The 17,255-nt window shown below is 42.6% G+C and overlaps 1 protein-coding gene and 1 non-coding gene across 12 annotated transcripts in view; both read right to left on the bottom strand.

The window, feature by feature from the left end:
• Nucleotides 1-17,255, bottom strand: part of kif1b (kinesin family member 1B) — a 266,957-nt gene that overhangs the window by 111,428 nt on the left and 138,274 nt on the right. For all 11 annotated transcript variants that reach the window (XM_059952248.1, XM_059952249.1, XM_059952247.1 and 8 more), the window contains 5 exons: nt 17,176-17,251; nt 9,823-9,902; nt 7,921-8,027; nt 3,271-3,354; nt 2,269-2,449 (listed from right to left, as the gene is read on the bottom strand). In XM_059952248.1, coding sequence (XP_059808231.1) covers nt 2,269-2,449; nt 3,271-3,354; nt 7,921-8,027; nt 9,823-9,902; nt 17,176-17,251 — 528 coding nt within the window. The remainder of the gene's footprint in view (nt 1-2,268; nt 2,450-3,270; nt 3,355-7,920; nt 8,028-9,822; nt 9,903-17,175; nt 17,252-17,255) is intronic.
• LOC132382304 (U6 spliceosomal RNA) lies at nt 1,935-2,041 on the bottom strand. The gene has a single exon (XR_009508279.1). It is a non-coding gene; the product is annotated as a U6 spliceosomal RNA (small nuclear RNA).

Below are 17,255 nucleotides of genomic sequence, written 5' to 3' on the forward strand. Positions count from 1 at the left end.
AGTGCGTGAAATATGATTTTTCAGAACCACCTCTTGCTGTGTGTGAAAGTTCATGAAAACACCAGCAGACAGTAATCGTACAAACTCCTCACAGACAGCAAGGAACCTGGTCCCTGCTGCTGTAATAGCGTTAATGTTAACCACTTCTATCCGGAGATACCGGCCACGTGACAGACGCACTGCCACCTGGCGGGTCGGAGGACACACCACATGCCAATCAACATTTGGTCCCTCCCAACTAATCAATGCACACCTAAATTATTGGTCACCTTAACTGGATTATCGCGCCCAGCCCCATGCTATAAAAGGTGAGACTTGTCCCTGGCTCGGTCTCTCTTACAGACCACCTCATTGAAGGTAAGTGCATTGATTTATGTTTGGGAAGGTCTATCGTTTGTCCTGGTAAGGGAGCTACGGCTATCCAAGGTCAAGGGGGATAGCTGTTGTAGTGCTTTTCCCTTGTTCTTTGTATGTGTAACCGTACCCTGTCCCCACTCCGCTTCCTGTGTATTGTAGTTGCTTGTGTTGACCCAACCTCCCCTTGTAAATAAATTCCTTATTATTAAAACTGTGTATGTCCAGGTCTCTACTGTTGAGACTCAAAGAACCAGTTATTTCCATCACAACACCACTATACTACTGTTCCACCACAAACTAAATCCTGGAACGGATGGCTGTTTGGCGGACAGTCAAGGCTTCAGTCTAGTGGAACATGGATGATAAAAATTATGAATATCCTGAGGGTGTGTGGGGAGGATGCTTTCTCTTGTGGATGCATCTATAGCTTGGGCTAAAGAGATTGCCCATTTGAAACAGAATTATTTTCCTCTGAGGATCACGAGCTTTGGAACTCCCTTCAGAACAAGCAATAGAAGCACAATCCCTGGATATTTTTAAAGTCGAGGTAAAACAGTGCAGTGCGATCTAGGCCTGAAGCAGAGCGAGGTCTCTACTGTTCGCATAGTTTGTGTTTTTTTTCTCTCTTTTTCTGTGCAGTGGGGGGGGGGGGGGGGTCGGTCTTTATTTTTTTAAAATTGGGTTCTTTCGAGTTTTTTGCTTTGCAATTGCCTGCAAGCAGGCAAATCTCACGGCTGTGTAATTTATAAATTCTTTGATGATAAATACTTTGAATGATTACATGAATGGTAATGGAGATTGCAGCACTGAGATTACAATCAGATCAGCCATGATGACACGGAGTGGCAGAGCAGGAGCTATGTGAATATAATGTGCTTACTCTGAACTGAAGATTGAAATGGCCTAGCAAGCACACAATTCGGGGGCCAATGGCGAGTGAGTAAACCCCAGCCTTGCCAAAGTCAAAAGTTTGTACAATATAAATTATGTCACCGTATACTATCCTGAGGTTCATTTTCTTCACAATAGAACAAACAATCAATGAAAAACCACAAGGACTGGCAGACAACCAATGTGTAAAAGACAAGAGTGTGCACATATGAAAAGAAATAAATCAATAAATAATACTGAGAACATGAGTTGTAGAAGCTTTGAAAGTGAGTCCTTAGGATGTGTTCAGTTCAGTGTTGAGGTAAGGAACTGGTTCAGGTGCCTGATGGTTGAAGGGTAATAACGGTTCCTGAACCTGGCAGTAGAAGTGAGAAGAGGGCATGGCCTGGGCGGTGGGAGTCTTTGATGATGGATGCTGCTTTCTTGTGGCAGCGCTCCTTGTCAATGTGCTTAATGGTGGTGAGGCACTTCCCAGGATCGAGTAAAACATAACTCATCTGTGACACAAGATCCACTTCCACCATCAATGCCACCCTCCTGGAAAACCCCAAAATTCAAAAGTTCAAAGTAAATTTATTATCAAAGTATGTATAGGTCACCATATACTACCCCGACATTCATTTTCTTGCCGGCAGTCATGGTACGACAACTAAACAAACAGAATCAATGAAAAACTACACACAAAGACAAATATAGAATATTTCACAAATTTGTGCATTATCCCTATTCAGGGGCCATGCTAATCTTCTCTGTATCGCCCCAAATTTAGTATACATGCTGCCAAAGTGAGCAAATTTAACCCAAACTTTATCTCTGAAGATAAATGCCTTGCATTATTTTCATTTAGAGATACGCGTGGAATAGGCCCTTCTGGCCCAATGAGTCACCCACCTATTGAACCCCAGCCTATGCGTATAATATACAATGGCTATTTAACCTACTAACTGGCAGGTGTTTGGAATGTGGGAGGACACTGCAGCACCCGGAGGAAATCCACACGTCCGGCATGTCTACAATTACCTTTTCTCCATCTCTTGCTTCATGTCTATGCCTTGCTTTTCCAGAAGTTCACGCTGGGCAAAAGCCCAATCGACAGGCTCGACAGGAGTCTCCGCAGACGGGGTCTTCTCTCGCTCGGCGCGCGCCTGCTCAGGGTGGTTGAATCGGAACACGTGGTTCTTGCCCATGATGATACGATTCCCTGAGACAAGCGGGAAGCAACAATTTCAAGACTCCAGATGACTGATATCAGAGCGGGTAAACTATTCATGCAGATATTCAAAGTCCTTGTCTTTTCAGAGGCAGGGGAAATGAAAACACTACAAAGTGGTTGCAGACGATGATACGCCCGTGTACCCATCAACTGCTCTCTGTTGTTCTACCACCCACCTACAACACAGTAAATCAGCTCAGGATGTAAAAGGGATGCAACAGGACCATAAGACACAGGAGCAGGATTAGGCCATTCAGCCCATTGAGTCTACTCTGCCATTTCATTAAGGGTGACTAACTATCCTTCTCAACCCAAATCTCTGCATAATCTTTTGACACCCTGACTAATCAAGAACCGATCAGCCTCCACTTTAAATGTACCCAAGGACTTGGCATCCACAGCCCTCTGTAGCGGGGAAACAGAAGCAACTGTGGAAGAGGGAGCTTGCAGACTCCACACAGACAGCAACAAAGGTCAGGATCAAATCCTGGTCAAGGACGACAAGAAACTGCCAGGTGGTTTGGACGGTGGGAGGGTACAGCTGATAGAAAAGGAAACTACAACGCCATTCCCCCCACCCCACCCCCACATCATGTCACACTAGAAAAAAACCATACAGCACCTTTAAAGGTAACTGTAATTTAATCCATACATTTTTCCATGGAGGTAGGGTAATTCGAGGCAGTTTCTAGAGTAAGTTGCATGGTTGGCACAACATTGTGGGCTGAAGGGCCTGTGATGTGCTGTAGATTTCTACGATAAAGCATAAGAAATGAAACACAAACACAAAAGAGCGACCCTTTGCCTACCTGAACGCAGTTTTACTGGATTGGCGACTCGTTTGCCATTCACATACGTTTCCGATCCTTCACAGGGCACCAAAGTTACAACAACTGTGTGAAAGAAAAATAAAATCAGTTCAAAGAATCGCCACCTCCAGGAGGACCACAACACCGTCCGGTTTGGAGGCATGCGTGCTTCAGTGACCCAGAGAGCTCTGCTGCCCGACAGTCTCACAGGGTTTTGTGTTTTGGCTCTTGGTAGGGTCAAGGGGCAGAGGCTAGGCTAAGAGTGATCCACTGATCCACCAGGTTCAGGGGTCTCAGCTCCGGGTGAACAATCCTGACTGGTCAAACAAAATTGTTACCAAAACAGCAATGAAGCGTCGTACATCTGAATGCAATGGCATTCCTGAGTCTCCCTCCGCCTGGGATTTGCCTGAACGACAGTGGTGAAAACTGAGAGGAAGCGACTGACACGATGAAGGAAGCTCTGAACACCACCAGCGATGGAGGACCTTCATTATGCTCTAAATGCCAGCTGCGTAAAAAAAAAACCCAGCATTGCCAACTTCTCCATTTAAAATGGAGAAAAGAATCACTTCCCTAAATACACAAAATGTACCTCCTTGGATCTGCTGGACTGACTTCTATTACATGCCAGCTGAGGCGATTTTGGTCACAACATTATAGAAATGCCCACTGATTAATGCTACCGATAAAAGTGAGCACAGGAAACGCGTGGTTACATCACACTTGATTTAAAAAAAGCAACACCCATCCAAAAGTTTTTTTTTGGTTCATGACTGGAACAGCAAGGGCACTCGATCCAGTGACCATTACCCAGTAGGTTCAGATTCCGAATCACACGCATTGTAGTGGTTACTGACTTGGAGAGTAAAATCACATCCAAAATGTGGTGTCCAAAACCACCGACCATGTCTGCTCTGTAACCAGATAAGCAATTTTAAAACTTGGTATCGTGAAGTATTGTTTGTGCATCTGCTTCAAAGTTTTACTCACATGAAGACTGAAGATATTAGGGATTAGCTTTATTTGTCACGCATACATCAAAACATACAGTGAAATGTATTAGACAATAGACAATAGGTGCAGAAGTAGACCATTCGGCCCCTCGAGTCTGCACCGCCATTCTGAGATCATGGCTGATCATTCACTATCAATACCCAGTCCCTGCCTTGTCTCCATATCCCTTGATTTCCCTATCCATCAGATATCTATCTAGCTCCTTCTTGAAAGCATCCAGAGAATTGGCCTCCACCGTCTTCCGAGACAGTGCGTTCCACACCTCCACAACTCTCTGGGAGAAGAAGCTCTTCCTCAACTCTGTTTTAAATAACTGACCTCTTATTCTCAATCCATGCCTTCTGGTACTGGACTCTCCCAACATCTGGAACATATTTCCTGCCTCAATCCTATCAAATCCTTTAATTATCTTAAACGTTTCAATCAGATCCCCTCTCAATCTCCTCAATTCCAGCGTGTACAAGCCCAATCTCTCCAATCTCTCTGCGTAAGACAGCCCTGCCATCCCAGGAATCAACCTAGTGAATCTACGCTGCACTTCCTCGATTGCCAGAATGTCCTTCCTTAAACCTGGAGACCAAAGCTGTACACAATATTCCAGGTGTGGTCTCACCAGGGCCCTGTACAAATGCAAAAGGACATCCTTGCTCTTGTACTCAATTCCCCTTGTAACAAAGGCCAACATTCCATTTGCCCTCTTCACTGCCTGTTGCACTTGCTCATTCACCTTCATTGACTGATGAACTAGGACTCCTAGGTCTCTTTGCATTTCTCCCTTACCTAACTCTACACCGTTCAGACAATTTATTTTACATTGATGACCTAAACAGTCCAAGGGTTATACAAGTGCCATTATAGTGTGCCTACAACTCACTACCTATCTGTAGGTCTTTGGAACGTGGGAGAAAACCGGAACACCCAGAAAGAACCCTTGCAGTCACAGGGAGAACATCCAAATTCCTTACAGACAGCAGTGGGAATTGAACTCTGATCTTACAGCGGGCACTGTAAAGCGTTATGGTAACTACTATGCTATTGTGCCTCTCGAGAAATGTAGCAAATTACATATTACATGTGGAAGCATAAATTTTTTCCTGCTTCCCTCTGGTCTAGAACAGGGCTTCCTAACTTTTTTTTCTTAACCACAGACCAAGACCATGAAACAAGGGTTAAGCCACGGACCCCATGTTGGGAACCCTTGGTCTAGAAGAACAAGTCATATTGTATCCATGTCTGGTTGATAAATTGGCCTCAGACAGGGGTTAGTGGTGGAGTGGTGTTTTCCCTGTCTGGAGGTCTGTGACCAGTGACGTTCCATAAGGAACAGTGCTTGGACCTTGGTGGCTGGTTATATCAATGACTTGATGTACATGGGCTGATTAGCACTCTTACAGATGATAAGAAAATTGGGAGGAGCAGCAGACAGTATTGTAGTTGTCGAAGGATATCGCAAGATACAAATTAGTTGGAAACTTGGGTTCAAAAGTGGCAGATGGAGATAAAAAATGGCAGATAAGTGAAGGAGTTTAGGAGATTAAATGCAAGAGGAAAATATAAAGTAAATGGTAGGGACATTGGAGCACTGATAAACCAAGGGTTCTAGGGATGAGTTCAACTTTCTTGAAGTGGCAACATGAAGAAGTGACGAGAAGGTGTACTTTATGCATGCCTTCATTGAGTATAAATGTTGGCAAGTCACCGCGCAGCATGGCAGCATAGTGATTAGCAAAACCGCTTTACAGCACCAACAATTAGCACTCTGGGTTCAATTCCCGCCACTGCCTGTACGGAGTTCTCCCTGTGACCACGTGGGTTTCCTCCAGGTGCTCTAATTCCATCCACCATTCCAAAGACGTACGGACCAGAGTTGGTAAGTTGTGGGCTTGCTACGTCGGCGCAGAAAGCTCGGCAACTTTTGCCGGCTGCCCATAGCACATCCTCGGACTGTGTTGGTTGTTGACACGTTTCACTGTGTTCTGGTGCTTCAATTAGACAAATGAAACTAAGCTGTAAACTTCACCTGTCATGCTTGCTTTAGCCACGCTTGGGGTATTATGTGCAGGTTTGGTTGCCACATCATGGGAAGGCTTTGGAGAGGATGCAGAAGAGATTCACCAGGACATTGCCTGGATTGGAGTGTTTTAGCTAGGAGGAGAGGTCGGACAAACCTGGATTGCTTTCTCTGGAACAGTGGTGCCTGAGGAACAACTAATCTAAGTATATAAACCTGTGAGGCAGTTACTAAAGGTAGTCACGGAAATGACCGATATGAGAGGACAAAGGTTTAAGGTGAAAGGGGCAAAGTTTAAAGTACCAACACATACAAACTGCTTGAGGAACTCGGCAAATCAGGCAGTATCTATGGAGAAGAATAAACAGTCAATGTTTCAGGCTCAGACCCTTCATCAGATCTGGAAAGGAAGTGGGGAAGAAGCCAGAATAAGAAGGTGGGGGAGAGGAAGGAGTACGTTGACAGGTGAGAGGTGAGATCAGGAGAGGGCGAAGATGAGTGGATGGTGGATGTGTTGCCCAGATTGGAGTGTATTAGCTATAAGAAGAGATTGGTCTGCAGTAGTGGGGACAATCTAATAGAAGTATTTAAAATTATGAGGGACCTATATTTAGGGTACACTATATCTCTTTCTCTAGTGTGGAAATGTAAAAAAAACTAGAGGAAACCGGTTTAAGGTGAGGGGGAGAGGCTGAAGGAGATGTGCAAGGCAAGCTTTATTTATATAGAGAGTGGGAGGTGCCAAGGAAAAGGGTAAAAACCAGATACAATAGTAACATTTCAGAGGCATTTACAGTACTGTGCAAAACTAGGGTGACTAAAGACTATGGTGTAGTACCATATTTGCTGACGTGGAGTGGAGAGTCAGTTTGTTAATCTGGCGGGGACAAAGGATGTTTGGAATCGCAAAGATGGAGCGACGCAGGAGGGGTGTGGGACACAGTGCAGAGAAGGAGTGTCCGGTCTGGGTGGGGGGAGGGGTGTGGTTGGTGCGGGTGCAGACACATCCAACCCTGAGACACCAGGCAAGGTGATTTGATTCCAAACAATTGGTTTATTGCTCATTACACAACGTCTCTCTGGTGCTTCCCGTTCCCTCCTCTCTCCCTTCCTGTTTTCCCAACCATGATTCCCCTTTCCCTGCCCCCTTCCCACTCTCAGTCCACAATAGAAACTCATATCAGAATCAGGTTTATCATCACTCACATGTCATGAAATTGTTTGGTTTTGTTTTGCGGCAGCAGTACAGTGCAATACATCAGATTACGACAATCCTGTGCAAAACTCCAGCTGTGTATAGGTGCCTAGGACTGTTGCACAGCACTGCAGATGCACAAACAGTGAACGGGGGTGTAGGGAATGTGTGCAGGCAGATGGGACGTGTTACACTGGCATCATGGTCCTCACAGATAAGATGGGCTGGATTTACCGCTGTTCTGCACATCATCACGAAATAGTCCGACGCAAGACAACCGCGTGCAGCTTCAGCCTACAGGCCCTTTGACATGAACAATGATTCTGAGATGTTGTATCGAAGTGGACATCATTCTAACCAGAATGTAAAGCTCTTTAAAACCAGAATCGAGCGTCATCTTAAAATAATATAACTTGAAGACTTTCACCTTCTCCATTTTGATTCTTGTCACTCCTGAAGCTGCAGTGTTCTTCTCTGATGTGGGCTCCACTGAGAACAATATCCTGGCGTCTCTGTGCCTCGGCCTGGCCGACCCTTATAATGAAAAACAATACACGCTCACAGCACTTGAACACACAGTTAAATCAAATGCCATCGCCTCTTGGCATTCTGTTAAATATTTAATTACAGAGCTAATTAAATTCTACTGGCAGCACAAGCCAGAGATGGCAACATGTTCCTTTTCCTCTCCAGAAGCAGTTAACTGGTTAATCTGAGCTGAAAGAATGGACCTAAATCTTTTGAGTCATGTTGGAAATGGATTTTCACTCAGGAATCATGTGCTTGATGAGTCATATAGTGGTTACTGTATCCTTCTGAGCTAGGAACTTAGGCTCAGAAAAATTACTGGAGAACCACACACCTAACCTGGAATTCTTTCCCTGATTATGACCGTGGCCAAAGGGGTAGAAACAATTGAACTGCATGCTCTGGGAAGCCTCGCTTCTAAGACCAAAAGAGTCCCTGGGTAGAGAAGCCGTTCACAAAACAAAATGTCGGCTTTGATAGCAATGCTGTTCAAAATGGACGGTTTCTGTGAAATCCAATAGTATGGAATGCAGTGAGGCAAATATATTAATCACTGACTACTGGACACCTGTTAAAACCATTAGATCAAAAGTAGTTCCAAGCCCAGTATTTTTAAAAAATACTGTAAGTCGATTATTTAACAGTCAGATTTGTTTTATTTAGTAGGTAATCTGGCATATGAAGCTGGCAGTTTAATATTTATATTCACTTCAATCCACTCTCCTGGCACCACTACTTTATCACTTCTTGTCAGTCACCTCATAGACTGACATTCCTATGCCTAGTGTCACTTTACTGATGTACAAGCTATCTATGTAAACTACATTACATACTTATATTTATTGTGCTTTTTAATTATTGCTTTTGTTTAAATTATTGTTTTTTTTAAATCTAATTCATGGGTTCTCAGCCTGGGGTCCACAGACCCCTTGCTTAATGGCATTGGTCTGTGGCATAAAAAGATTGGGAACCCCTGATCTGATCGGTTTTTGTGCTGCATCAAATCCAGAGTGACAATTAATTTGCTCTCCTTTACAGTTTTGCACCGGTAATGACATCAAACAATCCTGATGAAGGGTCATGGAGCGAAACGTCAACTGCATTTCCACAGATGCTATCTAACCTGCCGAGTTCCTCCATTTTGTGCGTGTTGCTTTGGATTTCCAGCTTCTGCAGAATTTCTCACGTACTGAATCTTGTTGCCAATAATATGTCCTCCTGACCCATTCAACACTTAATGAGTTTTCAGTAAATTCACTTTGTACTTTAAATTCGCTTTGAACCGTACTTAATTTTCTCTGAGAGACTAGCACTCAGGTTGAAATGATCTGCTTTTGGAAACTGTTTCAAGCCCCACAAACTAACATAAGCAAGACATGACAAATAGGGAACTACCTGAACTGCGTTAATGGCCTGACCAGTTCAACTAAAGAAACTTCATCCAGAATTTCGCCAAAGGAATGCCGCTGTGACTGAGCTGGCCCACCACAGGATTGGGATTTGGCATTCATCAATTGAGAACGCAATGTGACATTGTTGGATGAGGGTGAAGATTACTAATGTATCTTAAATTAAGATTCTTAAGTAAGTTTCACTAAAAATGACTGGTTTCCAAATTAACATGATCCATTTCAGTTCAAGTTTCAAAAACCCAACTCCTCATGGCAGAACTCCATTACCACTAGACAAAGCCCTTTACCATCAATTTTTGTTAACAAGAATGATTCTGTTATTTCTGAACACCACCCCCCCACCCCTTCTGCCCCCAAGTCAGGGCTTGACTACTCATTCATCTTGTTACCTTGTGATGCCATCTTTGATATAGTAGAGTAGACATTCTGACATGAGAGGATCCTCATTGAGGTTCACAAGGTGTGGCGTCTAATAGAGAATAAAACAAAAACTGGGTTCAGATCATCCCTGGCGTCAAAATCACACAATGAATACGCTCGTTAAATTACTTAAGAGATTTAAAGAAATTGTGTCTCATTTCTGCCACAAGTAAAAGCAGACCCATCATCAGATATGAATAAATCTCTTTGACTGGAAATGTTTCTCTTTCCAAGGACTTCCAACATTTTTCTTTCACATTTACAACATCTACAGTATTTTTTAAAAAGTTTTAATCAGCTCACAGGTAACTCAGGAATGAGACCGATTCCACAGAGTTATGGTTGCCTGTCTCTCAACCTGCCTGTCTCCAAGAGGTTAAAATGTCAGAAGCAAATCAAAGGAAATATCTGTGTACAGCTGTCAGTTCCTTTCCTCTACCCGGCTAATTGGACCTGATGCAGGGACGTTTCAGATTCCAGAACTAGCCTTCTGACATCTGGATAGACTGGGGGATGGAGACGGATGTGAGAGAGCAGGTCTCCAGCTGTTAACAGCATCAACAAAAATACATCTGCAGGCACAATCCACCTTGAGCAACTATCAAATGGTGAATTTTTCCAAGCTCAACAGTGCTCCTTGGATGGGATTCAGGGAATTATGCAAAGAATCTACCACTGCATTAACACCAGCAGGACAGAGAGGCAAAATATAAGACAACAATTTCATATAAATGTTCTGTATTAAACTTAGAAATAGTCAAAAACAGTATTCTAAATGAGAAGACAGTCCTGACTACGGAGTTAAGTAAGATTTTTAAATATACCGATTTCTAATTGTAATCATAGAATATGCATTGCACAGTAGTTACCGCAAAACAACATATTGTATGACGTAGTCAGTAATAAACCTGATTCTGACAATCACATTGCCAAGTTTCTCTCAAATATTCAGCCATTCAATAAGATCAAGTCATCGCTACTGAATATCAAATATATTCAGATTTATCACATGTACATCAAAACAGTGAAATGCATTCAAGAGTGGAGTTTACCAGCTGGAAGTGCAATAATAAACCTGAGATTCTACTTGGAGGCTGTTCCATGATAAAAATGGCAGTCTTTGTCAGTTTAGGATGGTGGCTCGGGCTGGGGTGTTTGATGTTGCTGAATTCGCCGAGCTTGGCAACTAGCGTGCAGACGTTTCATCACCAGTCGAGGTGACATCCTCAGTGCACAGTTGTTGGTGTTTCTCTCCGGGAGTGCTCGAGTTTATACAGTGGTGTTGGCGCGTGGCCAAGTGGTTAAGGTGTTCATCTAGTTATCTGAAGGTCCCTAGTTCGAGCCTTGGCTGAGGCTTGCGTGTGTGTCCTTGAGCAAGGCACTTAACCACACACTGCTCTGCTGCATGGGTCCTAACGCCCTTCCCTTGGACAACATCGGTGGCGTGGAGAGGGGAGACTGCTGCTCTTCCATTAAAAAAAACCTTGCCCAGGCTTGCGCCCTGGAAACTTTCCAAGGTGCAAATCCATGGTCTATCGAGACTAATGGAGGCCTACATTACATTACATATAGGCCTCCTGTTCGCTTGCCTCAGTCCCGTTCAGCTGACCTTTGAATTAGACTGGCTCGTGTTCTTTGGCTCTTAAGGGTTTGTTGATGATGGCTATTTCGATATATTTGTTTACCGAGTTATCAGAAGAGAACCACACTTCTACAAATTCTCATGCCTGTTTCCTGTTTGCCGTAGAGTTCTGGAACAGACATCCCACTGAAAGTGGTGTCCTTCTTGATCTTTATGTATTGAGATCAGGTACTCTGTCTGAGTGCGCTCATGACATAAATGCGAGAGATACACCACAAACTGCACACAGAGGACGTCAACTTGACTGCTGATGAAACGTCTGCAAGCTAATTGCCAAGCTCGTGAACACCACAACACCAATTCTTTGTCAGTCTTGGTTTATATATAGGTTTTCATAAAATTCTATTGTATTACTTCTTTTTCCCTGTCAATGCCAGAAAGAAATTAACCTCAAGGCAACACATACGTACTTGGACAATAAATTTACTTCAAACATTTGAATCTTTGGTACCAGATGGAAAGGATTATTATAGCATGAAGTTTAGAAAGGTTCAAGGTAAATAAGCAAAGCCAAGATAGTTTTGTGAAAAGTAAATCATGTTGAAGTCCTTTAAGTGATGCCACATGTGACGTGGATAAAGAAGATCAGGTCAGCACAGACTAAATGGGCTGAAGGTGAAATGTTTAAGGGGAACATGAAGAAGAACTTTCTCTCTCCGAGGGTGAGACCGTGGAACGAACTATCTACCAGCGGAACTGGTGGATGTGGGTTTGATTTCCATATTTCAGAGAAGTTTGGATAAGCACATGAGTGGAACAGGTATGGAGGGCGATGGTTCATGTGTATTTGATGGGAAAGGCAGAATGGTCCAGCACAGATTAAATGGGCCAAAGGGCCCTTTTCTGTGCTGTAGTGCTCCATTACTCTATATCCACAGAATGTCGTTGCACCGGATTCAATACAGCTTTAGAAATTTGAGTGTTTGGTTCCCAAGGACTCCCATATTCCTGTGTGGCATCAACTTGCAAAACATAGCCCATTTAGAGCTATGTACCTTGGCATTTCATGGAATGTGTCCAAAAGGCTCTTAAAACATTGCACAGATGTCCCACCGGTTCAGAACTGCACAGTCAGGAAGCATTTTTTCAAATCAGCTACACGGTTGATGGTCCAGTTCAAGTCTGACTTTTCTTGACTCGTACTTCTCAGCTAATAAAGAACTGTGTTATAAGGCAACCCACAAGCCAGGCTGCCTGGCGGCAGTGGGGTAAATAAATACCCAGTGGCATTCAGGAGACCCACTTGAGAGTAGTGCAGATTGAAAGGCAGATGATGCAACGGGTGGCACAATAAACAGACAGAGATTCCACTGAGGTTGGGTGAGACTAGAACTTGAGGTCATAGGTTAAGGGTGAAAGGTGAAATGTTTAGGCGAATATGAAGGAGAACTTTTTCCACTCAGAGGGTGGTGAGGATGTGGAACGAACTGCAGGTTCGATGCTGGTGGATGCAGGTTCAAAGTCAATATTTAAAGGAAGTTTGGATAAGCACATGGGTGGGAGGGCAATGGTCCATATGTCGGCCAATGGGATGAGACAAAATAATACTTCGGCAAGGACTAGATGGGCCTGTTCCTGCGCTATGACTCTAACACACAATACTTTAACATTAAAATGAGCACTAGTAGTCATAAACTAACTACTTAACACCATAATCTCAAAATATCACACATACCAACCTTCTTGGGAGAGAACACTCCATAGGAGTCAGCAAAAAGGTCACATGGCCTTGAAGTCAAAATCTAATCAACAAGACAGCAGGGAGCAGGAATCCCGAAGTAAAAAGCGACAGGAAAACATGAAATAATGGGACAAAGAACCGCACACAAAATGGACAAAATGAGAATTATCAAACTGAAAAAAATAATTAGATTGCACAGAATTTACAACGGAAATAACTTTGGAGTTCATGAGACTTGAAACAATAGTACTGTAGCAATATTGTATAAGAATTTAGTCCTCTAAAGTCAAAACAGGACAAGCAAGACAGCTTTTTGATAAAATAAGATTAACTAAAAACAAAATTCCACTTCAGTTAATTTACTAACGACAAAACCTTATCTTGGCAAACTTGGAAATAAACCAATTGTTAAATTGGTTGGTGTTATTCTGGAACAATGTGATGACAAAACAAATTAATTTATTTCATTTTTATGAATGATAAAAATGCTATTAAAAATAAAATAATATTTAAAAAATAAATAATACATTTATTTTAATTTGAAACAAGAATCGCCCTAGAAGCCTTCACCAAGACAAAGGTAAAGTAGGAATATGCAAGAAATTGTTAAATTTATATTTAGAACCATTTTTAATGTTTAAAGCTGGTGTATAATTTCTGTCAAGGTTGCACTCTTTGGAGCAATTTAGGAATATTGAGCATCTGCATCTTGCTAATTGCAATTGGTCGTAATATAACTGCATCACATGGTTTGTTTGTAATTAAGATTCACAATGTCATCTTAATCCATCAATTACTGAGGACAGTGCAAGATGCACTTCGACCACACATCATTTAATGAATATTCACAGGCAAGGGCAAATTAATTAAAAAAGAAATATATTCTGAATGCTATCAGAGAAATCTCTCTCTCTCTCAGACACACACAAAACGAGAAGCCATCTATATGAGCCAGATACTGCAGAATCTTCTTGAAATGGTGGAGAGATTTAAAGGCCCAGAGGGACTTGCGTGTCGGTATATCCTGAAAAGTTACTCATGGGTTTAGCAAGCAAATAGCAACGCTTTATTACAAGAGGTCTAAATGTAAGAGCGCATTATCTTGTGACGTTTGTACACTGCCCTGATGAGAGTGCATCTGGAAAAGTGTGCATAAGACTGGTCCCCATCCCAGATAGATAGATGAAGTGCAGGTAAGAGGCACCAATAGAGTGAACAGCCAGCACCTTTTTCCAAGGGCGAAGATGTCTAATACAAGAGCGCATATCTTTATGGTGATTGGAGGGGAGTTTGGGGGAGGATGTCTGAGGTAAGTTTATTTTAAACACAGTGGTGGGTGCAAGGAATGTGCTGCCTTGGATGATAACAGAGGTGGATATACTAAAGACATTCAAAAGAGTCTTAGATAGGGCACATAGTTGAAAGAGAAATGAAGGGTTATGAAGGAGGGCGGGGATAGATAATTAAAAACATCTGGGAGGGAGCCCTGCTCTTTGTGATTCTTAAAATTAACTTGGATGAGGAAGTGGAAGGGTGGATTAGTACGTTTGCAGTTGTCACAAAGATTGGTGATGTTGTGGAAAGCGCAGAAGGTTGTTGTAGGTCACAAAAGGACATTTACAGGATGTAGAATTGGGCTGAGAAGCAACAGAGTAAGTTTAACCCAGAGAAGTGTGAAGTGATACACTTTGGAAGGCTGAACTTAAAGGTAGAGTACGGGGTTAATGGTAGGATTCTTAACAGTGTGGAGGAACAGAGGGATCTTGGGGTCATGCCATGCAAGGTATACGGTGGTTATGAAGGAATATGGCCTTCATTAGGGGACTGAGTGCAAGACCGACAAATTAATGAGGCCACTCTATAAATCTGGTCAGATGACACTTAGTGATTTAACTGAAATCTGAAGTTAGGAAGTCACACAAGTGGAGTAATTATTTAAACGGTGATATATGCGGAAAGGGTGACACTGATGTACAACTGGATCTTGGTAGATCAGTCACTGCAAGTAAATTCTGCATGTGCAGTAAGCAGTTAAGGCAGCAAATGGTACATAGCTCTTACTGCAAGAGGACAGGAGCAGAGTTGCTTTACATTATACCGAGTCTTGTGGAAGCCTCACCCAAAGTATTGTGTGCATCTCTGGTCTTAAGTTAATAAACTCAATAGAGTGTTTCCAAGGGTGTTGTACCAACAACAAATCCGCCACTATTGAGTTCAGTTTCAGTCTCATGAACCTAATATTATAAACCAACCTTTGCTGGAGTAAATATTTCATCTGACTCAAAAAACTCAGATGACGCCTGGTTGCAAATCTGAGCGGGATGAGATGGTGGGAAAGAGGAACAATAACATGAAGCTTAACAACATGATTTTGACGATAACATTGTTAAATCCCTTTGCACTGGGATGCACATAAACACTTAAGCTCCTTACCTGCCCTTACATTCCAAATGAAAATGGCTTTTCGGGTCTTTGGAATATAAATACTATGTTCATAATTCCCTGCACTGTAATTTCTCAATGGTAAACACCAAGATGTGAAAATAATCATCCTATCAGTCTAAATGGCTGTAAGTTCTGTACAATCTATTCAATGGATCTCAACACATTTAAAAAAAATCACAGGAATGGTGGATCATGAAGAACAAACCAAATCCAAAAGCTTTTCATTACCTTGAGAATCAAGTACGTGGGCATTTTGAATTTAAAGTAGGTTTCTCTTTATTGTATATATATTATGCAATGGTTGCTTTGTTCAACACCAATACATGAATAAGTATACTCGAGATGATCAAAATGTGTCCTAATCCTTCTCCAGTTCCCAATTGCCCCATGCTAGACAGACTGCACTAACCACTGGTTAAGCAAGAACCATATACTTGTCTCTAAAGTCCACTATGAACTCAATTTCTCTCTCTCTCAACAATCTCCTCCAGCCCCCAGGCCTTCAGAAAGATTTGTGCTTAAGCTACCCTGGGGGCTGCCCATTTCAATTTGACTCCCCATTCCCATTCTGACATGTTGGTCCATGACCTCCACTACTTCCAGGATAAGGCTAAACTCAGGTTGGAGAAGCAACATTTTATATTCCATCCGGTAGCTTCCAACCTGATGAGATGAATGTCGATTTCTCTAGCTTTCAGTAATTTATCCCTCTTGCACTTACCCCACTTTCCATTCCCCATTCTGGCTCCTCTCTTTATCTCTTTTTTCCCTCCTCACCTGCCCATCACCACTGATTCCCCCCGCATTTTCTCTTTCTTCCATGGTTCACTCTCTTCCCCTATCAGATTCCTTCTTCTTCAGCCCATCACCTCTTCCTCCTATCACATCCCAGCATTTTACTTCACACTCCTTCCCCCTCATCTAGCCTCACCCATCACCACCTTCCCACCCCCCATTTTCTTATCCCTATATGTTCTTGCTTTTCAGTCCTAATGAAGAGTTTCAGCTCAAAATATCAAATGTTTATTTCTGTCCAGAGATGCTACCTGACCTACTAAGCTCCTCCAGCACGTTGTGTGTGTTAAATTGCTAAATCTAACCAACAGAGGAGTTGCCTTCTGTTGGCAAGGAATCTGGAATCTCCTTCCCTAACGTCTCCACTTCTCCTTCCTCCACCGAAATGAGCCCATTGGTCATCTGCCCCATTATCACCTAGCTGGACGTCCACTTGCCTGCTCAAAAATATTCTTACGAGCAATGACACATATTGCCGTATTACAAATCCAACACATGCTTGATAATATGAAAGCAGATTAAATAATTCAATGATTTTTCAAATTAACCTTTATCCAGTGCACAAGTTTTAAACACAAGGCAGCGTGACCAGTAACCAAAATATACAAGCAATTGACTGACAAAAGACACATTTGGGAAAATTAAGCAACAAATGACTTGTAACATGGCAGACGATACAAGAATATATCTGAGTAACAACCATTACACTTTCCCATGCTCTACCGGTTTTTATATCAACATAAAAAGAAAGGCCTCTACCTTCTTTGGAGAGAAAACTCCCAAGGTGCCTCCATCCTCCCGAATGGCAACCCCCATTTCGGCCAGAAGAGCCTCCCTAG

Source organism: Hypanus sabinus, chromosome 27 (assembly GCF_030144855.1).
Source record: "Hypanus sabinus isolate sHypSab1 chromosome 27, sHypSab1.hap1, whole genome shotgun sequence".
NCBI classification, from domain to species: domain Eukaryota; kingdom Metazoa; phylum Chordata; class Chondrichthyes; order Myliobatiformes; family Dasyatidae; genus Hypanus; species Hypanus sabinus.